General features: G+C 43.4%; 1 protein-coding gene across 5 annotated transcripts; it reads right to left on the bottom strand.

The window, feature by feature from the left end:
• Positions 1 to 267: 267 nt before the first annotated feature.
• On the bottom strand, positions 268 to 21,161 carry mag (myelin associated glycoprotein). 5 transcript variants are annotated; one of them, XM_080471450.1, is made up of 13 exons: positions 15,434 to 15,554; positions 11,556 to 11,660; positions 8,732 to 8,835; positions 7,572 to 7,647; positions 7,110 to 7,478; positions 6,697 to 6,993; positions 6,286 to 6,543; positions 4,304 to 4,564; positions 3,785 to 4,093; positions 3,564 to 3,663; positions 2,820 to 2,916; positions 2,493 to 2,546; positions 268 to 2,167 (listed from the first exon to the last, which is right to left on the bottom strand). In XM_080471450.1, the coding sequence occupies exons 4-13, from the start codon at positions 7,615 to 7,617 to the stop codon at positions 2,009 to 2,011; spliced, it is 1,950 nt and encodes a 649-aa protein (XP_080327576.1). In that variant the 5' UTR covers positions 7,618 to 7,647; positions 8,732 to 8,835; positions 11,556 to 11,660; positions 15,434 to 15,554; the 3' UTR covers positions 268 to 2,008. The 5 variants fall into 5 exon arrangements, with proteins under 5 accessions (XP_080327576.1, XP_080327578.1, XP_080327579.1 ...); XM_080471451.1 differs by lacking the exon at positions 15,434 to 15,554 and adding an exon at positions 21,138 to 21,161 and having other exon boundaries at positions 274 to 2,167; XM_080471452.1 differs by lacking the exon at positions 2,493 to 2,546 and having other exon boundaries at positions 15,434 to 15,567.
• Between the last annotated feature and the right edge of the window lie 1,013 nt (positions 21,162 to 22,174).

Below are 22,174 nucleotides of genomic sequence, written 5' to 3'. Positions count from 1 at the left end.
TTTACTATCACTCTGAAGCACCCTGCTGGGCGGTTTCAGACTTCCCTTATTCTGTCCCTCTTTAAAAACCAAGCTCAAGACACATTTTTAGAATGTGTGTTTTTTTAATTAAATATACATTGTTTTATTTGTACTGTCAGTCAGTGATCAATGCACCTGATTGGAAAACCAGTTAGAAAATCTGACTGTATTTAATTACATGCATAGTGTGCATCAAAGTACCAGCGACAGTGTTGAGTAAATCATATTTAGGGTCCTTTTGTTTTTGCAAATAATTCATTTTATTTCAGGACAATAGGATGCCATAGTGTTTACGATGTGGAAACAGGATAGAATGACCTTGGTGAGGAACACGGTAAGAAATTTGTCCCATTTCTGGAAAAAAAAAGAAAAAAGAAGAAGAGGAAGACGCTATGAATGTTGAAATATATCCTTCAGTCCCACTATGATCTTGAGCGTTTTCATTTCCAAGTGCATCAATGAGGCCCTATCAAGTCAATGCATAACACAGGTGAGAGAATTGTACATTAAATTAGCCTTAAGTAACAATGAATAACAAGGTCGCTCCCTGCATAAAAACAAAACCTCTGATTTGACGTGAAATAGCTTTTAGGGCCTTTTTTTATTAATAGCTTACAGTAAGACATTGTTCAGTGGGTGAATGAGAGTTCAGTACTTAAATGTCTGCCTGCAGGCAAAAGACTCATGCAGGGTGTTTACTGTACATAATGGCATTTCCTCCATCCATATAGATCATATTAATATATTACTGACACCATCGCTATCGAGTTAAGACTATTAGTGAGCTTCAGTATTACATCACAGGTTCATCAAATGTCTATGAATAGCACAACCAGCTGGCGAGTCGCGAGCATCACTTTATATCTCCCAGACATCTGATACGATCCTGCGACGATGAAGCGTCGGCCTCTCGGGTGAGGTGATGCTCAGACTTCCTAAAGACCCCAGAGGTCAGTGTCTGGTGATCTTTCAGCACAATTTGAACACACACACACACACACACACACACACACACACACACACACACATTGTCTAATAGAGAACACTTTGGCCACTCATGAGCAAGCATGTTGTTCTTTAGGTCTTTTGTTTTCCCGATGAATCCTAAATCGAAGAAACACATGCTTGTTTTGGGGAGGAAAAGTAAAAGAAGACAGATACTGAGCATGTGCCACAGTGCTGATAGTCCCCCCCCCCCCCCCCCCCCCCTGAAAATATCAACACATTCCACCATTAAAAGTCTAGGAAACAACGGTGTGCGACATACATTTTACAAAACCTCCTCAATTACTATCAAAAGTGACGGTGACTGTTGTCGTTTTATTATGAGAGGCTACTGAGTCACAGCACACATTAAATACAATTATGTGGGAACGACATGCTGAGATCAGTCTCCTCTCCTCATCAATCATCTTCTTGGGATGCAACGCACCAAAAGAACCAGAGGAGAGGGTTTGTTCTCAGCTGATAAACACACACACAAAGACAAGAGAACACAAAGCACGGTTACTCCTTGCCCTGATGCTTCGACTGGCAGCAGACACAGTGACAGTGAGGAGACAGATGCAACACCGACAATCATGGAGAATGCCATCAAAACACAGCCGCTGGTTGGAACTGTTGATTGTAGTAATCTTGGACTACAACTGAGGCTAAAACTTGACATTTCTGTTTTACATTGTCCATTGGGTGTTGCTCCAATCCATCAAAACACAGTCTTTTTTTTTCTTCCTATTTGTGGCATGAAAAGGGGCGTTCCATGGAGGGAGGCGCCAGGAGGGGAATACTGGCAGAGAGTGATTTATTATGACAAAAAGTAGAGAAATGGGAAGAGAGAGAGAGAGAAAGAAAAAGGAATCATTATATGCACAGTGAAATCCAGTAGACAAGGGAGGTTATTACACAGTTTATGGGGCAGAGGATGTGTGTGTAACGTGGGGCTGCCACTGCATCTCGCATAGCCGAGGGATCAGGGAAGGATCGCGATTCATTTGGCTTTGATTTCCGAGTAGTTGCCGCCGTCATCCCCCCTCCCTGAGGCCCCCTCCCTGGGCCTGGCCCCGATGAACTCCAGAGCAGCATAATTCAGCTCTTGCCTCTCCAGTCCTGCCATAGAGCCCACAGGTTGATAATCCCCGTCTTCTCCCTGCAGACAGAAGGAGCGTTCAGCCGCACAAAATCCCTGGAGCGGTGCCAACGACACCTCGGGCCGGCAGAGCGGCGCGACAGACACCATAAACATAACGTATTAGTGGTTACTGGTCAACATACTGACGGGAAGACTGAGATGTTTCCTGTTAGTTTGGCAGTTTGCGTTAGCAATGAGGCAGCCATGCAGAAGGCAGTATCAGAAACAAACGGCAGATGCAGAACACAGAAGCTGATATGCGAGGAGATGCATCTGTCGCTGAGGCTTGTGGTTGTTTGGTTTGGGTTTTTTTTTTTAATGGGGGTTTGTTTGGGAACCTTACCGTAGTCTCCTCTAGAATGGAGTTAAACTTTGAGCCCAACAGCTCTGTCTTAAGCTGTGCAAGAGTTAGGGGAGAGAAAAAACAGACAGAAAAACGCAGAGAAGCGATGAAAGCAAGAGAAAAACAGTGTTTGGAAAGGTCATGGTTGGAGCTACTAGACTGCCCGTGGGAGAGACTGATTCAATCGCCTCTTGTCAGAGGTTCAAATGGGGTTTCATCAGTTATACTCTGTTCACGATACAAAACTTTAAGCCCCAAACATTTTGAGAATGGTCATCCAACCCATCCTCCATTAGAATCATGATCATTGGCATCAGCGTGTCTCACCACTTTCTTCCTCAGATTTTGTTTGTCCTTCTTGACTGCGCTGTAGTACAAAGCTGGGTTCTCCAGGACCACGTCCTGCCTAGGGTTGCCATTCTCTCTGGGGGACGGAGTCACATAATCAGACTCGGTCTCGACTGCCACTAACGCAGGGCGACACGCCAAGCCTGGGCATCCATTTTAAAACAACAAGCTCTGTAAGGTTATGCTGGAGGCCGACTGTGGCTGTGAGTGACGTGGTTATTTTTATGGGTTTAGTCGCCGAGATCAAACCTACTTCAGGAATGATCTCCAGGGAGAAACAGAAAAAAAAAAAGCTTGCAAATTTGGAAGTCCAAATATGCTTTTAGGCCAAAATAAAGCACCTTGGTTAAGAGGGCTACCTGGGTTGTATTTAGCGCAGCGGGTCAAGGATACAGAAGCGGTGTCAGAGCAGGGAATTGTGCCTGCAAAATATAAGGTTAGTCCAGTTTGCTAACCCCCGTCCAGAACGCAGCCAATGTGGATCTCCAAGGATTTCAACAGGGACGGGTCATTGCAAAATGAACTGAAATTGCTCTGGAGAAATGATTTTCACGTCCACATCAATCCCACATTCACTCGTATCCAATGTGCATCAGTGTGCTTTAGAATGGATGACTAGGCTTAAGTGTTTCCTTGGATTTCAGAAACTGCTTGGTAAGAAAAATAAAATAGACTACTTCTGCCTCACATTGGCCTCACCATTAGTCTGTCATTCATACTCACTTCTTGTTGTTGTGGCCAACGTATCTCACTGCTGCAATGATGAAGGCTATGACCGCCACTCCGCCGATGGTGCCCACTATAACGGCCATCATGTACTTTTCTAAAAATCCCAAAATAAAAGGTATTGAGAGGAATTCACTACTTAATATTTGCATGTACGTTTGTAGTTTTACATAGTTAAAAAAAACAAAAACGACAACTAATAATAGCCAACGACTCACTCTCCTGCTGCAGCTCCAGAAGTACGCTCTCTCTTCCGTACACGTTGGAGATGCTGCAGTGGACATTGACGGCGGGGCCGCCATTGTCCATCCGCTCGCCTTTCTCCCGCAGCTTGATCATGCCGGTGGAGGTGTGCCCGTCCGTGTGCGTGTAGAAGTTGTATTTGCCGTCGGTTTCGTTGATAGTGATGTTGCGGTCAGGCAGGTAGAACTCGATGGTGGGTTCAGGATTTCCTGTGGCCATGCAGACACACTGAACCCCCTCCCTCACTACTGTGCACTTGGACTCCTCCAGAAGGACTGGGGCATCTATTGAGGGGGGCAGCACAGTCGTGAGTCATGGCAACAGTAGAGAATCGATGTGCTATTTGCTGAGAAACGACAGTCGCAAATTTCTTATTCCCTCCCGAACAAATAATTTGATCGTTTCATTTACGCAACAGAAGTCAGTGTTTAGAACCTTTGCTGTGAACAAAATGTCTTAGAGATGCTGCTATTGCAAGACAACAAAGTACTCACACTCAACTGTGATATTCAGGGAGCTGCTGGCTCGCCCGTGCTCGTTTTCAGCCAGACAGCGGTATTGTCCGTCCCCCTGCGGTGTGATTTCGATGACCTCCAACACTGACAGCTCGTCTGCAGTGATGGTGCCCACCAGCTCGCCGTCCTTCAGCCAGGTGAGCGTCGGTGCTGGGCTGCCCTGGGTGCTGCAGTGCAGAGCCAGAGAGGTTCCTTCCAGTACCGTCATAGAGTTGTTTACCTCCGGCTCACGAGGAGGGTCTGCAACAATTCAAAAAAAAGATATATATATTCTACATGTTACTCCTTTTAAAAAGTAAGGAAATGACACTTCTCATAACAATAACAAAGTAGCTAGTTATATGGAGAAGTTACAAACTATTAGGATGTGTTAATGAAGTGCACATAGTTTATTGTAATGTTGATGTGACACATTAGCTGAATTGTCAGCATCGAGTGGGTCTTTCACATGAAATACTCATTTATGAAGTTAGTTGGAAGTCAAAAGGTGAAGCACATTATTTTGGTTGGTCTGCGTTAATCAGTCATTGTAATCTTGGCAGCCATGCAGGATTTGGCAGAACATTCTTGAACCTTTATGGGACAAGTTGATTGATATATATATATATATATATATATATATGGTCCTTCTCGCTTTTTATTTTGTCATGAAAACTAAATGAACTCACAGAACACATCTCTTATACAAACACATGTTTGGCAGAACACTAGTGCCATGTGGTGGTTAAGACGAGACTGCAGGAATGTGAAAGATTTGTTTAGGACCACCAAAAAGAATTTTAGCCTATTTAGAGACGTTTGTAACTATCAGGTGTAAAATATAATGTCATTTGTACACCTTCCATTATTACATCGAAATAACATGTGACTCACAGATGTAAGAGAGTGGGTCCTCAAGTTTATTTTCATGCAGGCTTCTGATACATCACAGGTGTCAATTGAGACTGAACAGCTCGAATCCAGACGGTCTGGGTTTTGTATGTCGCCCTCAGAGAACTAATCCTGCTGACATGTGGGGCAAAACTCATGTCATCTTTTTTTTTTTTTTTTTTTTTATGTTGGAGAGAGTAAATCATGAAGACAGGGGTTCCCCAGCGAGGTCTGGACCTCCTGGATGGTCCGCCTGAAATCACTTGAGGCGTTGTCTATGCTGACGCTGCTGGGATTAGATTTCGAAGAAACCACGGTGGCGCACAACTTGGAGCGATGTGATTGGTTGGCCAAAACTTCGCAGCTGTCCTGCTCCTGTTTTCTTTCAGTGGAACATATTTTATGTTGCTGTCAGGAAAGCATTATCATATAGCATCTGAAATAACAGCTTAATGGTTCCTATTACACTTGGCTCCAGTTGATGGGGAAAACACCTCATTAAACAGGAGTCAAGTGGAATAGTAATTATTGACATATAATAAAAGTTTGTTCCAATCTAAAGCTGCAATCAAGCAGAGACAGCAGCAATGCAGCTTATTGAAACTTTAGCAATTTTATAATACCAATCAGATTTGATCAATTTAGTGCCAGAAGAAGCAACATGACAGCTACTTTAGAATATTTAGTTTTCAATGCTAGTGTACAGGAATCCATAATGCTCATTACTCTTTTTCTTGTTGTGATTTAGGAATTTCCATAGATTAACTCCTAAAATGATAAAGGTTTTCAGTGTTTCTCTTCGTGTTTTCTTTTTGTGTGTGTGACTTGGTCTTGTCCACTGTTCTGTAAATCTATACGTGCAGCAGTTGCTTGTGCTTCGCTATGAAGTAAGCTCCAAAACATAAAAGAAAACATTGCAAACCTACAGAGAATATCTAAAGTCTCCACAAACAGTCGACTGCACTTGTATGTTTTTGGGTTTTGCACAATTCAGGCGATTTGCGCGTTCCAATTCAATTTAAACAATTCTACTTAGTAGATCTCTTCTCCAGTCAAATCACACAGAATCACAAACTATCCCCTCAACTCACACTTGACTGCCAGGTACAGTGAGGTGTTCATGATGCCGAAGCCGTTGTCTCCAACGCAGGTATAAATCCCTTCACTCGCGGGCGTCACATCATCCAAGGAAAGAGACACATTGGAGGCCGTGTCCCACAGCAGCTCCTGGTCTCCAAACATCCAGGAGATCCTGGAGGGGGGGTTACTGTCCACCTCGCAATGCAGCATCACAGAGCTGCCCTCCATCACCTCCGAGGAGACGTTCACCCACACCGAGCGTGGAGGATCTGCAGGCAAATGTGCAACGAACTGTTTCAAATCCAAGTAGCTATATGTAGAAACAACACCGAGTATCTGCCTCCCATATCAGACAGTGACAGGACCACATCTAGATAGTTAGAATCTGAGAGCTTGTCTGTAAAACTATTTGGTTTACTTACACTTAATGTCTAGAGAGATGACCCTCTCGTACACCAGCGTGGTGTTGGGGTAGTAGACCCTGCAGCCCAGGAGCTGCCCGTTGTGCATTGGCCTGGGCATGAAGGTGAGGGTGCTGGACAGAACCGCTGTGTTGCTCTCCTCCAGGTAGTCTGAACTGAACTCTGGGTCAGGCAGGTAGTCGGTGTACATCCACTGGATCTCTGGAGTCATGTCGGGGCAGTTATCCGGAGCGTAGCATGTGAGCTCCAAGCTCTCATCGCTAACAATCTCCTCGGGTACATCAATGTTGGGCTGATCTGGAGAAGAAAAAGATGTTTTGGAATTATTATAAAGTCTTCTTTTGATCATTGACATTGAACCACTTTGATTTTGATAATTTTATTTAAGTTAATGTCTCTCATCATTTACTCACCAAGGACTTTGAGCTCTGCGAAGTCTGGGTAAGTATACATATTGGCTCCGCCCAGGTCCGCACGAAAGTAGTATCTCCCTGAGTGCTCCGTGCCGATGTTGCCGATGAGCAGCGTGCAGTTCCTCTGGTGCAGGTCACCCAGCAGCTTCGTGCGACCCTTGTAGCTCTCGTGCACAACGTCCGTGCGAGATTTGAAGACCACAGGGGGAAAGAGTTGCGGGTAGGGTTGGCCAAAGTACCAGATGCCGTGAATGCCTCGGTATGGCCTGATTCCCGATGGATACATGAAGGTGCAGGGGATGACCACGCAGGAGTTCGTCATGGCCGAGATGTCCCGAGGTACCCAGACGTTCCACTGACAACTGGCATCTGTGAGACGAGGGAGAAATGGAGTGAAGCTCGTGTAACGTTAGGATGCGGATATCTACCAGAAAGTACGAACGCGTTGAAGAATTTTCTTACCGCTGATGATCAACAGCAGGGGTATAAGCAGCTCCAAACACCACATGGTCTCCGCTCAGTGCTGGACCATAGACCTCTGGAACAGAGACAAGATCCTGTCAGTTACACAGCACACGACACATCACGAGGAGAAAACATAGAAATAAATAACAGAAATGTCTTACTGACAGCGTCAATGCTGCTGCGTGACTCAGACACAACAATGACCTTTAAAAATCACACGGATTTTAACAGTTATTGAGATTTAACACTTTCTTTTCTTCAGTTTTGTCAAGGCACGGTGCCAAAACGTTTCATAAAGGCATCTCTTAAAATTGCAGAAAAACAAACCAGTAAATAGAGTTCACAAATTTCTTTTCTGGTAGATTTGGTTCAAACCCTAAAGAGTTGGTACTTATCTTAAACTAATGGTGGAAACAAGTATTTCTACAATTGTCAAGAACTGTCAGATCTGAATTTGCATTTTTTTTTCTCCCTCATTTGGTTGATCAGAAACTACAATACTGCAGATATCAGCTAGTGACCAGTTACCAACCAAAACTGCCTCGTTTTCATACAGCAGTAAGCACATGAATAACAGCAAAGGGAAAGTAGATGACACATGGTGTTATGTCAGTCTCTCGTTGTTGTTTTTAATACCAGCTGCATAAAAATGTGCTTGTGACTCAGTTTTCCAGTGCAATCCAGAATGGCTCATTGTTACTGTGCGCAGTACGAAGAGAGCGCACGACATTAAACAAAAAACCCAAAGTTCCTATGTTGTTGTGTATTCTACTTCAGAGTACTTTACTGGAAAGCTTTCAGATGGTCACAATGAACCGAGTACATTTAAACTAGCCGGATTTCACATTTAGATATCGTGTTATTTAAATTGTTTATGCACATCTGATAAATTCATGCTCAGAAATGTCTTGACTTGAAAATTACATTGGATTATTTTAAAGTATTTAATAAATTCAATTCAATTCATCTTTATTTATAAAGTTCACCAAATACAACACAGTCATTTATATGTGCGTTTAACAGAGAAACCCAACAAAACCCAAAGAAATGTTTATTATTATTATTATTATCATTATTAGTTAAAACTTTACTTTTTTTTTTTTTTTAAGCTAAAAACTGAGATCTGTGATGGTGACTGCAGCTGCATGTGCTCTCACCTTGAAATGCTGATTATGTGAACCAAAATCTCGGTGGCACAGCTTATCAGCGGCTCCACTACAGGGCGCTCATTCACACCCGCACGGCTTCACAACCTTCTTCTCTGGGGGGAAAAAAAAAAGAACAACAAAACCGAATCAAAACACTGGTGACATCATCGGCCCATCACGTCACTCACGGAGCCATAGTGAGTCCAACAAACGCAGCATCAGTCAGTCAGCACCTGCTTGCAGCCCCGTCACACACTGCGTATGTAAGACCCCCCCCCCCCCACACACACACACACACACAATGAATGACTCCCACTGTTGGACAACCTCTGACACCAAGCCAACGTCCAGTCACCACACATCATGTCATCAGTAGATTACTGATAGTGTCTGTCCTCTACTTGACGTAAACCTGAAGGTAAACAAAGTGCTGTTCACTGGTGACAGTGCATGTTAACGGCAGGGAGGATTTACTGAGGAGATGAGCGAAGAATTTCGCTGTCAAGCCAGCAACAGTTTAATCACTTTTGTCCGATTCCAGTAAAATTCTCTGTTCACTGGTCTGGAATATTCAGGCTTAGGTGCAAACATGCAGGGTCATTTTACCCATTTCATGAAATGATCAAGCCTTGATGACTTTTCACTTTGAAGCACAAAACAAACAACAAAAAAAGCTCTTAGATCTCCCAGAGTCCTCTCACCAAAACAAAGAGGGCACAGCACATTATACCTGAGCTTAAATCACTGCACCGGATGCCTGTGTGTCAAAGGATCAACCTCAAAGTCTTACTTCCGCTCTATAATTTGATAAATGGCCTTGGAATGACCAAGATTTACAGCAAAATAGGTCTCAAAATATTAAAATAGTTGAACTATTAAAATATGTCTCTCAGAAGTGGTAAACAACCCACCGTAAAAACTCATTTTTACGGTGATTTCCTGTCGGTGAAAGTTTCGGGCATGATATTTTCTTATCTTGTCACTACTTTCAAAACAAAGTGTTGGGTAAAACTATTCATCATTTTAAAGAAACACACTTTTTAACGCTGAATTCTTTCTTCTTCTTCTTAAAGGATATTTTCCAATTTATTTTCACTGATCTAAATAACAAAACAAAACACTGTCTGCATCTGCAGTTAAGAAAATAAAAAAAAATATTTGCACAGTAGTTCTAATTTTGAAGCAACCTGAAGCTGCCCGATTGTGAAACGTCAAATAAAACGTACACGACGGCTGTTGCTCGGTTGTGGAATCATTGCATTCAGAAGTGGAGGCAGAAGATTTTAGCCTCATGCTGCACCAGCCGGTATGTGCAGATGGCAGGCCTGAAAGTGGATTGAGCTTCCGAGCTTCGTGATTAACACATCCCAACATCCCCCCCCCCCCCCCCCCCGTGGAATCCATGACCAAAACAAGTCCAGCTGATGGAGACAAGTGGGAAAGACATGTTGGTTTGACATTCTAGGAGACAACGGATGTGTCACGCTGCCCTTCAGGACAGTCCCACTGCCAGACACTGCTGAAAGTGTAACGTTACAAAAAAGTGCTTAGGATTTTCCCCTCTACTGCTAAATTTGCAGGAGCTACTTTACTTTGGCCACTTGGTGGCAGTGTCACCTTCTTGACCCTTGAGGGCTCTCTTTCACAAGAAAGTTCTAACCCAAGGGGCTTTTTTATATATATATTTTTTTTGACGTTTTTCACAGGACAGTTTTTTTTAAGTTAGAAAAGTAGAAAAAAAATACTGTGCAATCTGGGGAATGGAGATGAATGACAAAAAAAAATGCAAAGAGCTTAAATATATATCTACACTGGAAATATTTACTGTTATCTGTAAGAAGTTATAAATGTCATTCAGTGATGTTCCATCGTGTAATGTGATATTTGCAGCAAAGGTTATTGCCCCCAATTAGAAGAGAATCATTAGTTTTATCTGCATTTTTTTTTTTAATTTTCCAAAATGTCCAAATGAAGGCATTTATGAGATGATGTTTTGCCCTAACTGTGAGTAAAAGGTGTTTTTTCCAAAAGTGAAATTCATCTGTTTTCATGCAATTATAAGAGCTGTGGTCATGATTTGTCAATATTTACACAAATTTAAAAAAAATCCGGCAGCGCCGATTTCAACCTGCGATCACTGCAAACTCATAAAATGTGTACTTTTTGATTTTTGTGATTTATAAACTAAAATGATGAGGAAATCAAACAAAAAATGTTTTAGATTCAAACGTCTTCCCGGGGTTAAACCGCAGCTGAGCTGCCGGTACTTTAGTAAGCAAAATGTTTAGCGGCTGGATCCTAACCGGGCTGAGCAGGTTCTGTGCAGCAGGTTTCAAGAGGCTTTGCAACGCTAAGTCAGAAGATGCTGGGAGAGCTCAGAGAGCTGCAGGTTTCACGTGACAATAAAGCATCACAAAGTTCATCACTAGGAAACCGTTCCACTTGTTACACGTCACTTTGGATTGTGACATCTCAATCTGGAATGGGTGACATTTCGAGACGTCTTGACCCCGCAATGCTCCGCTGCTGCCCGAGACAATTCTAACCTCTCTTCAACGTTGCGTCAAGCTCAGCCATCTGCGCTGTAACAAAAGGCCGAGATCCAGGCGACTGCGCTCGGGGTGGGAGCGAGCGTGCATCAGACGCGGTGGGAGAGACTAGCGCCCAGCGGCCGGGCAGGGCGGGCCGCTGACACCACCACCAGCCCTTCCAACAACGGCCTCATTGATGGGGCTGGAAAAATGGCTGGCACACACAGCATACGTGTGCACACTTACATACGCACGCACACACACACACACACGCACACATACGCAACACAGAAAACACTTGCCTCATACCAGCCTCAACACCAGGCTCCTGCTGCCTCTCAGTCCCGACGTCTTCTTCTTCTTCTGGTCTCTCCCTGAGATGTTGGCCCTGCTCTGGATCCCGGAGTCTGTGGGAAACGGATAGAACATTGAGATAAAATGAGATGTTGGATGTAGACAAGGGGCAGGGGAAGAGAAGAGTCTGTGTGAGCTCTGGTTTACATGTGTCGTGGGCAGATCTAAATATGCGCACATGCATTTCTAGAGCTTTTCTTTGGCCCACTCAGCATTCCTTCATACTGTTTGACCATTTTCCTGAGCGTTCACATAAGTCTTCATGTGGGGTGTTGCTGGGTCGTACTGTCCAGCCGATGTCCGAACACGGTGACGTGAGTTGAACCTTTTCATGCTACTGGTGCACACAAGGGCAAGAGCTCTACGGTGAAGACGGAATGAGTCAGTTTCTCTCTGAGGGAAGCTGCATTAGGGCAACATAAGACGAGTAGGAGGATATAGAACATGTGAGATGAACACGTTTATGCAGATTACATATCCGTAGTAGTTTGATACAGATTTCTATCTTAGGCTGTTTTTATTTGCAGTCATGACCCAAAGCAGCCTCATTACACTGTTACAATCAAGAAAGTGTTTGAGTCTGAAACCTTTGAATTTCAGGAGTTAAACAAAGGCTTTAGGGTACAGTTATTGATCGTCCCAGCTTTATGTAGATTTGATATTCTCTCTGTTGAGGAATGTTTGTGGGTGGAGAGCAGAAGCCTGGATCCGCTCAAAGGTCCACCTAGTTTACATAGAAATACAACAAAGGCAAGTTGTCTCTCCAGCGACCAAGATTTATTTTTCCACCCTCTGTGTTACATGTAGAGTGAGTCACTCCGTCCAAAAGCCATTAGGCCACGGGCCAAGTGATGGCATTGAACGAGGCGCGGATAACCTCAAGGGAATCCCTCCATAAACACTGTGAAAAAGAAGCGCTAGAGAAGAGAACGTTGCATTGATGCAGCAGAGTCATGTTCAAACGAACGTGCAGCGTGCCATTATAACCGATACCCCCCCGCACACACACACACACAAACACACACAGACGGCACATAAGGCATGCCAACAGGCTCCTCAGTGTGGGGTGTGCAGCTATGTGACCTTCCTCTGCAATCCCCCATTCCACCCCGATCCAGGCTGATGTAAACTAAGCATTACTCCATTGTCCTCCTGAGGCTGTAGTCACGGTCCGTGCACTATATGTGAACGACAACCTGTGTGCAGCTTGATGAAGCCAATTACTTGCCTCTGGCTTGTTGTTACAAGATAAGATGTAAACCTGTCCATACAGAGGCCAATTTACAGCAAAACCTACAAAACAGTTCATGAAACAGCAACTTCATCTCCAGCTGATCTTAAGAATACTTTTGTAATACGACAATCGGTCGTCAACATAATCCCTTGTTCCACATCATACTTCAGGGATACAGATGCCATCTGAACAATCAGCTCTGCTGAATCAGGCCGTGACACCTTTTATGAGTCATTTTACATTATTGAAATTGCTCGCACAAACAGTCGGCTGTGCCAAGAAGAACATTTTCATTGTGAATATCGTCTGCGGGCCGTGAGCGCACATGAGCTTCACCCGGGGCTCTTGGGCTGCAAGGGGTGGCAAAGAATGGGGACCTTGTACAGTGGAACACTGGGTATTGTGCGGAGGGAGAAACTGGAGGAATTTTTTTCTGGAACAGGCCCGCTCACAGCTTGAGCTTTGCTGTTTGCCCGTGACGCGCGTTGATCCACCACAAGCGAAGGCTCCCACTAAAATACTCAGAGGAGCAGATGGTCTTAAAACATGACTGCTCCCCCTCCCACACATGGCGCGCTGAGCTGTGATGAGCCCAGCACACACACACACACACACACACACACACACACACACACACACACACACACACACACACACACACACACACACACACACACACACACACACACACACACACACACACACACACACACACACACACACACACGATACAAACATAAACACAAAGATATGCCAACATCCAGTCACAGTCTGTCCAAGGTACAGCAGAGATTGTTGGCATAAATAAAATTTAAAAAAATAAAACTGCACTCATCATTGTGCGTGCCTCTTTCAGCGAATCCTGCAAAAATGTGTATATTTCTATTTGTCTCAATATAAATCATTTAAGTGTTTCATCTGCATTTACAAATCCATTTCTGAGCCACTCTTGCGTGGAATATTTGAAGGTGTTATCTACATGGATGTGATGTAGAAATCACAGTGAGAAACCACTCGGCGTGACTTCACTGATTTCTTGGTTCTTGGATTAGTTATGCGATACAGTGTCTCAACAGCTTGAACAGGTTAAAAAACTCTGGAGGATAGTTTACGTGTAGAGTGGGAGAATATTAAAAAATATATTCTTGAAAAGTTGATTGTTTGGTCTGTTATTACGGTTACTCAGGACATAGAAACGGAAACATTTGGACATTCTTCAGATTTTTGGTTGTAAAATTTGTGACCTCCAGTAATTTTTAATCTGATCTTATGAAATCCATTTTTTTCTTCTGTTGCATTTCGATTTTTTTGAGGTCCATTTGTATATATATATAAATATCTTTTTTACTGACCATGTAAAGCTTTGTCGGGCGGCTGTGGCTTTTTTTTCAGAGCAAGTCATCCTAAAACATTTCAAGGCTTGTGGTTTGTTCACTTGTGTCGTCTATGTGGGCAAACATTGCTCAAGCATTCGTGTGTCTGTGAATGGCCGAACGCGAAGGATCATCTAAACCACGCTGACGCTGCACAAGAGACAATGAGCGCCTGACGATTCGATCAAAGTGCATTTGTAAATCTTCCACAGAAATACCAAATTAGACGACAAGATCTTTTCCCGAGATCACACCAAAGTGTAAACGGTGGTACAATTCCCTTTATTTGCCAGACCACCAGCGGCACCAGTCATTTGTCTTGTTGGTTTGTACCTGGCAGACCCAGTAACTCTCGCGATTCCTCTCCCCGTGGGCAGATGGTGAGCCGTAGGCCTCTGCTCTCATTACAGAGCGCTCCCTTCCGCTCTGAACAAAAGGGGGCGACAAACAGAGCCGTCACCTGTTCAGCCACACAGGCACAAAAAAAAAAGCAGTACAGCTCCATCCCAAGGCTCCATAAAACCCTCCACTTGACTCTCTGCTCCAAACGGGGACGGTGAGTAGAAACTGGTTCAGGTGAGCTCTAAACGGAATGGTTAACAGCCATTCTCTCACAATTTCAACTTGGGCTATGATTTAAAACTGAATTAATACACTTTCAGACTTCTGCAACATAAAAATTTCCGATTTTTAATTAAAAAAAAAAAGAAATTCTCTCTTACCTCAAGAAAACGCGTCCCTGACTCGCCTGAATAATGCAGATTGTTGCTAAATCGCTTGTGAAGCTGTTTTGGTTGGCTGTGTCGTCGTGTCCTCTTCTACCTGGCATCAGATACTCTGTTTAGATGTGGAAATGAAGTCTGGCAAATACAGGAGCCAATCAGTACTGATGGCACAGGCGGTGAAACCTTTCCAGTGACGATTGGCCGGGTTTACGGTAACCCCGCTGCAAACGTTAGAACAACGCACATGCTCACACAATGTGTGCACGATTGCACATGTCCACAATTACACACACACACACACACACACACACACACTTATATGTGAAGACCCACACAAACTGACACACACTCACGCCGACTGCAAGCGCTTGACCTCAAAAAGACAAAAAATAAAATTGGATAGCCAGATGAAAAAATGCGGCTTGATTCGTCCTCCATCCAATCCCAAGTGTGTCGAGACACAGCAGATCAGAATAAGAAGTGCAGCTCCTCACCTGTGTAGGTGACCGACCGCCAAACGTCCAGCAGCTCCTGAAAGGACGTCTCAGCTCCTTTTCGTCTGACACTCGCACGCAAAGCGTCACACCATCAAGATCTCTCGCCACTCTCTGTACCAAGCCCCAACAGTGGGGAATAAACTGCCCTCCCCACCATCATCGCCGCCACCGTCACCCCTCCCATATGAAAATCAGCCTCTTCAGTGTAGCAGCATTGTTCTGAACCTTCGCCTCAAGGCTCAGCCATTCATAAATACACACGGGGCCACAAAGGGCCACACTGTCCCCCCCCCACCCCACCCCCCCACCCCTGCTTTCAGACAAATGCGAGTGAGGCTTTGAGATCCAGAGGCCTCTCTATCCAACAATTGGTTTAGGTGGATGGAATCGAGCATATTTCATCATTTTGGACTGCTGGTGACCATATTTTTTTTTTTTTTTTTTTGTGGGGGGGGGGGGCTTGAGGAGGTCAGTGTAACAGAGGGCAGGAAGTGAGTGTCGGAGGGGGTGAAGGGAAGAGTGATGGAGGGATATGAGTGCAAGGAGCAAAGTCAAATGTTTGAATGTCATACAGTGAGAACTCAGCGTCACACCAACAGTGACCACTGTTCATCTTTTTATCCTAGTGGCACATCTAACAATGTGTGACACAGTTATCAACATCCCAACATTTACATATCATCTTTGTGAGTTTATACTGTTCAAAGAATGCTGAAGCCAATCAGAATTGGCTAATCAGATGGAGAGCCACTGGGATTCAGTATTGGGCCCTCTTGTAAAAGCACTACACAGCACAGCCTGAAGCTTTACTCTTCTTTAGGCGATGAGAATAACATTGAAATGGGAACATTTCAAAGCAAACAATTTAAGACACTTTCTAGAATCTCGCGCAGGTCGGGAACCTGCCCGTTGATTTTTTTTTTTTTCTTTTTCTTTTTCTTTATGCAAGCAGAAGCTATGCTGGAGGGAGTGGCTGTGTCCACTAGAACCACTGAAAGGCTGGAACCTGGCAGCTCCGGAGAAAAGAAGTTGGGAACCATCAGCATTGGCTACAGAGCAAATTTGAGAAAAAGACAAAGAAACTTTTGATGCATTTTTCACCAGCAACAAAACAAATTTCAAAACCGGGTTTAGGTGATGGAAGGATAATAATATTGTTTTGGGTTTGTTTGTTTTGTTTTGTTTGGACCTAAATTCAACACCAAACTTTATATCTATGTCAGAGATTTTGGGGTTCTATAACTGCAAAATTTGAAAACTAAAGACAGCTTTATGGTTATGCAGTAATCAGGGATAGATCTGATAAGAAATCGTGTATTAGTGGCAAATTAACAGACGGATGGATGGAGGGAGCGGGGGTTAGGGCTCAGCTGATACCAGAGCTCTTGGTCCTCCAATCCTGTGATCAGCGCTTCGATCCCCGGCTTCACCCGACTAAACGAGTGGAAGTGTCCTTGGACAAAATGTGTTTGTCTTCATATTTGTATTTCTACGTGTGCCAGGTTTTTTTTTTTGACAGTCAGACCGGCTGTCAGAGTTAATCTGGGTAAACGAACGACAAATAAAATGTAGGAGGAAGAAATACACTGAAACTCAAATAGCTTCCAATGGATGGCCACCACGTCGCCTGGCAGTCATTACCATCAGTGTGTTTGTCTAAAATGAATGAATGTAACTGGAATTTGAAAGCAAATCCAGACTGCTGAAGTGGTGAAAATACACGGGAAAGTATAATATACGAATCGTCAGATAGACGGACTGACTGATTGATTGGGTGTTTGGAAACTGCACTGTCATTGAACGCCGACTCTTGGCTGACCTGAGATATCCGTGTTGGTTTGATTTCATCTAAGTTATATTTGAAACACAATTCTTGTTTCCTAATTGTAACTTCTTAGAAGTTATACATTTCAACCTGTTTCGTATGTCACCTGATCAAAACATTAGTAAGAGCAAAACAATGATCATGATGAGATAAATGTACACCTCTAATGTTTTTTAAGAAGTTGTTTGGATGTGACACTCAGTATAATAATATAATTCAGTATAAACTTTATCTTTATATCTTTAATCCTGCGTGTGTTGTGGATTTCTATATTATTGTTTCTGTTTTGAGGAGTTTAAAAGTGCTTTGGTGTAAATTCTCCTGACGTCTCGCCTGAACTGACCTTTGCATCCTCACGACCAGAGAAGATGGGGCGAGTGGAGCAAAGTTACGCTGCCACTGTGACCGAAGACACGTCAGACTCCTCCTTTTTTCAAATGGGTCACCAAGTGAGCTGAGGTCACGCTGAAGCAGCATCGATTTTTGTTTTATTTCCCTACAGTCTGTGTGATAGTTCCACTTTTACTCTCATCAATTTGCATACAACCTGGGCATCATCAGTCTTAAAAATCCCTCTTTGTTCTTCCTACGGATCATAAACATCTAAAACCTTTTGTTGCATGTAAACTCTTGAAATTAATCGTGAACGCTGCCGCTGACTAACTCCCCCTGTCAGATTCCCCCTCCCACGATGACAATACATGACGACAGAACACATAGTCAAGCCTGTGTGGCATTATCAGTGTTCACACATTTGCACGGCGCCGTGACCGTGTCATGAAACTCCAAGACTTACTAACAAACCCCCCCACCCACCGCACCCCCCCACCACCCCTGCCCCCGCCCCCTCTGACACAGTAGCCATTGTCTCCGAAGGCCTTCTGGGAGAACAGCTCGGCTCGAGCCTGACACCGCACAACACTGGGAAGTCGATGTGCACAGATAATTGTCTTTTAATCACAACAATCCCCTTTTCTCTGCCCTGGCCTCGTTTGTCTCTGCCTCTTGTTCGACCTTTTCTCTCCTGGACCTGTGCGAGATGATTTCAAAGGCATCGGTTCCAAGCGTGACTTAAAGTCTGTAAAGTGTTGTGCATTGCTCACGTTGTGTCTGAAACGTTGCAAGCATACATTGACAGTTCCTCTGATTTTTTTTTTTTTTTTGCTTCCACGGCGGTGCAGGCTCTCTTGTGGAAACACAGTCAAGTCAACCACCAGAGAGAAGGATCTCATGTTGCAAGCAGCTTGCGCGTTGCAAATATCATAAAAACGGAGCGGCACACAGGAGGAGTTGGTCATGCAGTCACCCACCAACTGTCAATTTGAAGGTTTGCTTTTTTTTTTTTTTTTTTTTTCCTAACCATGATTACAAGCCTTGTGTTCTTCAATAAGCCGAGGAAATGATGCTTCTATCAAAGCTAATGTGCCCTGGACTGTCATTATAAAACCTGCATGGGTGGTTTGAATCGTTTCGGCTGATTCAGACCTCTTGCCGGGTTTATGTGGGCTTGTAAACTGGATCCTAATTGACACTTTCCTCATCATTCTGATAGATTTACTTGGGTCTGTGCACATTACACCATAATCAGTGCTGTCCACCTTCCACCCAAGTAGAGGGATGACCAGCAAGAACCGCTCACAACATTTGTCTCGTGACGACGCGTTGTGAAAGATAACGGGCGCAACAGCGACCTCAAAGCGTTGACAGGCAATATTTAAGCCACGTCATTGGACGGCAGAGAACGAGTCCTCTTCGTCTTCAGAGTTTGGGCACTTTTGTTTGGTTGTTGAGCGCAGTGGTTCAGATTGGGTGGAATGAGTGGATACCTGATTAACACCACTGCGTACAGCAGCCAAAAAGCTTCGGCCATTGTGGCGTTTTGTCTCATTTGGCTTATTATTTCAGGCTAGAATGAGTAATATCACTCTGAAAAAAATGTATATTGAACCTCTGTAATATTCATCTCCACATCATTGACGGAACTGCAGCTAAAACCTGCAATAATCGACTAAGGTTTAAACACAAGCACAACGTCTTTACAAGGAGTGGTTCCCAAAGCGCGGGCCGCGGCTCACTGGTGGGTCCTGGAAGTACTAAAGATGAAATGCAGAAGTCATAAAAAGGTTCTCATTTTTAATTGAATTTGGTTTACAAAAAAATATTCATGGGAACTACATCTTGTATATGAGTGTAACGTAGACTTCAGCAAAACACTGGAACACGTGTGTTACTGTTGATATTTTGTGACTTAAGAGTCTTCAAATACAACAACATCCAGGCGGTAATGAATTGTAGTAACAGCGAATTGTCGGTATTAAAGGTTTTTAATTGAAATTAGCCCACGTCTATCTTGAATTAGTCTGTCTCTTGAAATGTTTCTGAGGAATTCTTTGTCGTTTCATAATTTGATCATAATTTGATGGTGGATATTAGCGTGGGCTTGCCTCTGGAACATTTTAGCATTTTTAAGTGGGTCGCAACATTCTGGAGTCTGGAAAGATCTGCATTACAGTGTTATAGTACTATTGAAGGTGGCGTGGTGAGAGAGGGTGTGTGCGTGTGTGTGTGTGTGTGTGTGTGTGTGTGTGTGTGTGTGTGTGTGTGTGTGTGTGTGTGTGTGTGTGTGTGTGTGTGTGTGTGTGTGTGTGTGTGTGTGTGTAGGGTTGCACCGGGTTTGTACTGGACAGAGACGAGTGACAGAATGACACACTGAGAATGGCTCCATTGTCCCTCTGTCCACTTCACTGCACACAAGCAGCTTCTCTATTTGCACACAGACGAACAGTTGGAGAAAAACTCAAACTTTCTTCAATCGTTCCTCTCAGCAGGTCTTTATCAAGATGAGTTTGACAATATGCACGGTGACCTGTTATTTCACTTTGCCAGAGAAGAACAGAAACAGATGTGCTTTATCCAGAAGACAACACTATATATAAGCTGAGGTGATCCAATCTGAAATGTTGTTCAATTGCTTTAAGAAAATGTGATTTTTCATTCCGTTCAAGTTAAAATGAAATACCAAGGAGGGGTATTGAACGTGGAGCTACTGTGGAAATGTACTCAGTGACATGTGAATTGTTTAAAATCCTTTAAGATATTGTTTATTTCCTATCGGAATAAAAATGATTTGGTGTCCGTGATCAAAACATGGATATCATCTGCCCCCACATGAAAAAAGAATTGGTTAAATCTCATTGAGCAAATATAAACCCAATTTTGGGTGCTGGATCCAGAGCTGTGACATGTTGTGTTACATTGTTATTCCCAACGGTGCAACTAATCTCAAATATGTCCTACTTGGCCTAAGTTCCCATATTGTACTGCAACTGTCACAAAGTGGCTTCATGCGCACGTCATTTTATATATTTTGCAGGCCATGTTAACAGATCAGAACATTTCCATCCATTTCTACAACTATTACAACATATTTTTGCAACACTTATCTATTTTCTTTTGACTTCACACTTCGTACTGTTTAAGCAGTAAAGGTCATTAATGTGATCTTAATGACAATAAATAATATTTAACACAATATTTTAAAAAAAACCACGATGCACTAATGTAAAACAGAGCAGGTGAAACGTTTCCGATCGGACAGCTTCAAGCGTCAAATACTATAAAAAATAGACAAACACGGAGACGCTAGTTTACACATGCATCACACGAGTGTGAAATATCTGCTTCTCTCGTGTTGCCACTAATTAATCACAAGTCAGTTACTCTGTCGCAAAAAAAAACAACCCAGAAAAAAAGGGATAAAAAATTGAGACACTAAAGACGAACGTCGCGACGAGTTGAGGATTTGTTCAAATATAAATGTGAGTGATGAAAGATAATTGTAGACGAGCGAGAGAGAGAGAGAAGCAGAGCTCTTACCTTATCAGCTGATCTGAAGCCAATGGGGAGCTCAGAGAGTCGTCTCCTCTCCTTCTGCGTTTGTTTTCTCTCCCGCTCACCCTCCTCCCTCCCGGTCTCACTCTCTCTGTGTCAGCAGATTGGGTGTTTGGCATACAAACCTGTGATTGGGGAGGTTTCAGCTCTATGGATTACAACATTTAATTAAAAGATAGTTCTGTTTTCCCTGTATATACATATATATATATATATATATATATTTATTTTTTTGCCACAATTTCTAAAGTTATACAACTGTAGTCCTATAAAACGGTGGCTGAGATTTGGGATCTTGGGTACATCATTAGAATGAAGGCCATTGGAGCAGAAGTGTGGCTGGTCAATCGGATAAACTGGGGAATTTGGACGTAACGAAACGTAACCAGAGGTGCTCGTAATAATCCCCATAGAAGAGAAGTAAGGAGGGGCTGCAACCAAAAGTCGGTCAATAAAGTTTCATGGGCAAAGATCCATTCATCCGTTATACCGCTTTATCCAAAACAAGAGTTGACAAAAAGGTAAGGATCCACCCTGGACAGGTCACTGGTCATCACAGGCCAAACACAGACGCTCGGTTTAGTGACCAGTTAGCCACAAATGCATGTTTTTGAACGGTGTGATAAATTCCACGAGTGCACAAGGAGAACATGCAAACCCCAAACAGAAAGGTCCAAAAGCCTCGAAATAAACTGGTGGTAAACTACAACTGCAACTGCGCAGCCTGAGCAAACAAACCAACCTAATAGTTTTTCTATTCTACAATCCTGTACAGGATCCGAATGTTGTTTATTGGGGTTAAAAGTAAACTGGAAGTTTAGGACAACGAGATCTCCTGAAATAAACTCAACTCTCACATAATCGGAATATTTTGTGTCAATGTAAGATGTTCCTTCTGCAAAGGAAATAAGAAGACAGTAAATCAAAGTGGACGAATGAAGATAATCATGCATCAATCCACTAACGTGCTCCATCACACTGGGTCTGATTCAGGCTGGACAGTGTGTGTGTGTTTCACTATC

Source organism: Lipophrys pholis, assembly GCF_963383615.2.
Source record: "Lipophrys pholis genome assembly, chromosome: 9".
Taxonomy (NCBI): domain Eukaryota; kingdom Metazoa; phylum Chordata; class Actinopteri; order Blenniiformes; family Blenniidae; genus Lipophrys; species Lipophrys pholis.
Note: the sequence above shows the minus strand (reverse complement) of the source record. Positions and strands in the feature narration are given on the sequence as shown.

Coding starts and splice junctions, on each gene's coding strand:
- mag (XM_080471451.1), bottom strand. CDS start 7,617: ATGTGGTGTTTGGAGCTGCTTATACCCCTGCTGTTGATCATCAGCG. Junction 3,664..3,784: donor TCTGGAGCTGCAGCAGGAGA/GTGAGTCGTTGG, acceptor TGGGATTTTTAG/AAAAGTACATGATGGCCGTT. Junction 2,547..2,819: donor AAAATCTGAGGAAGAAAGTG/GTGAGACACGCT, acceptor ACTCTTGCACAG/CTTAAGACAGAGCTGTTGGG.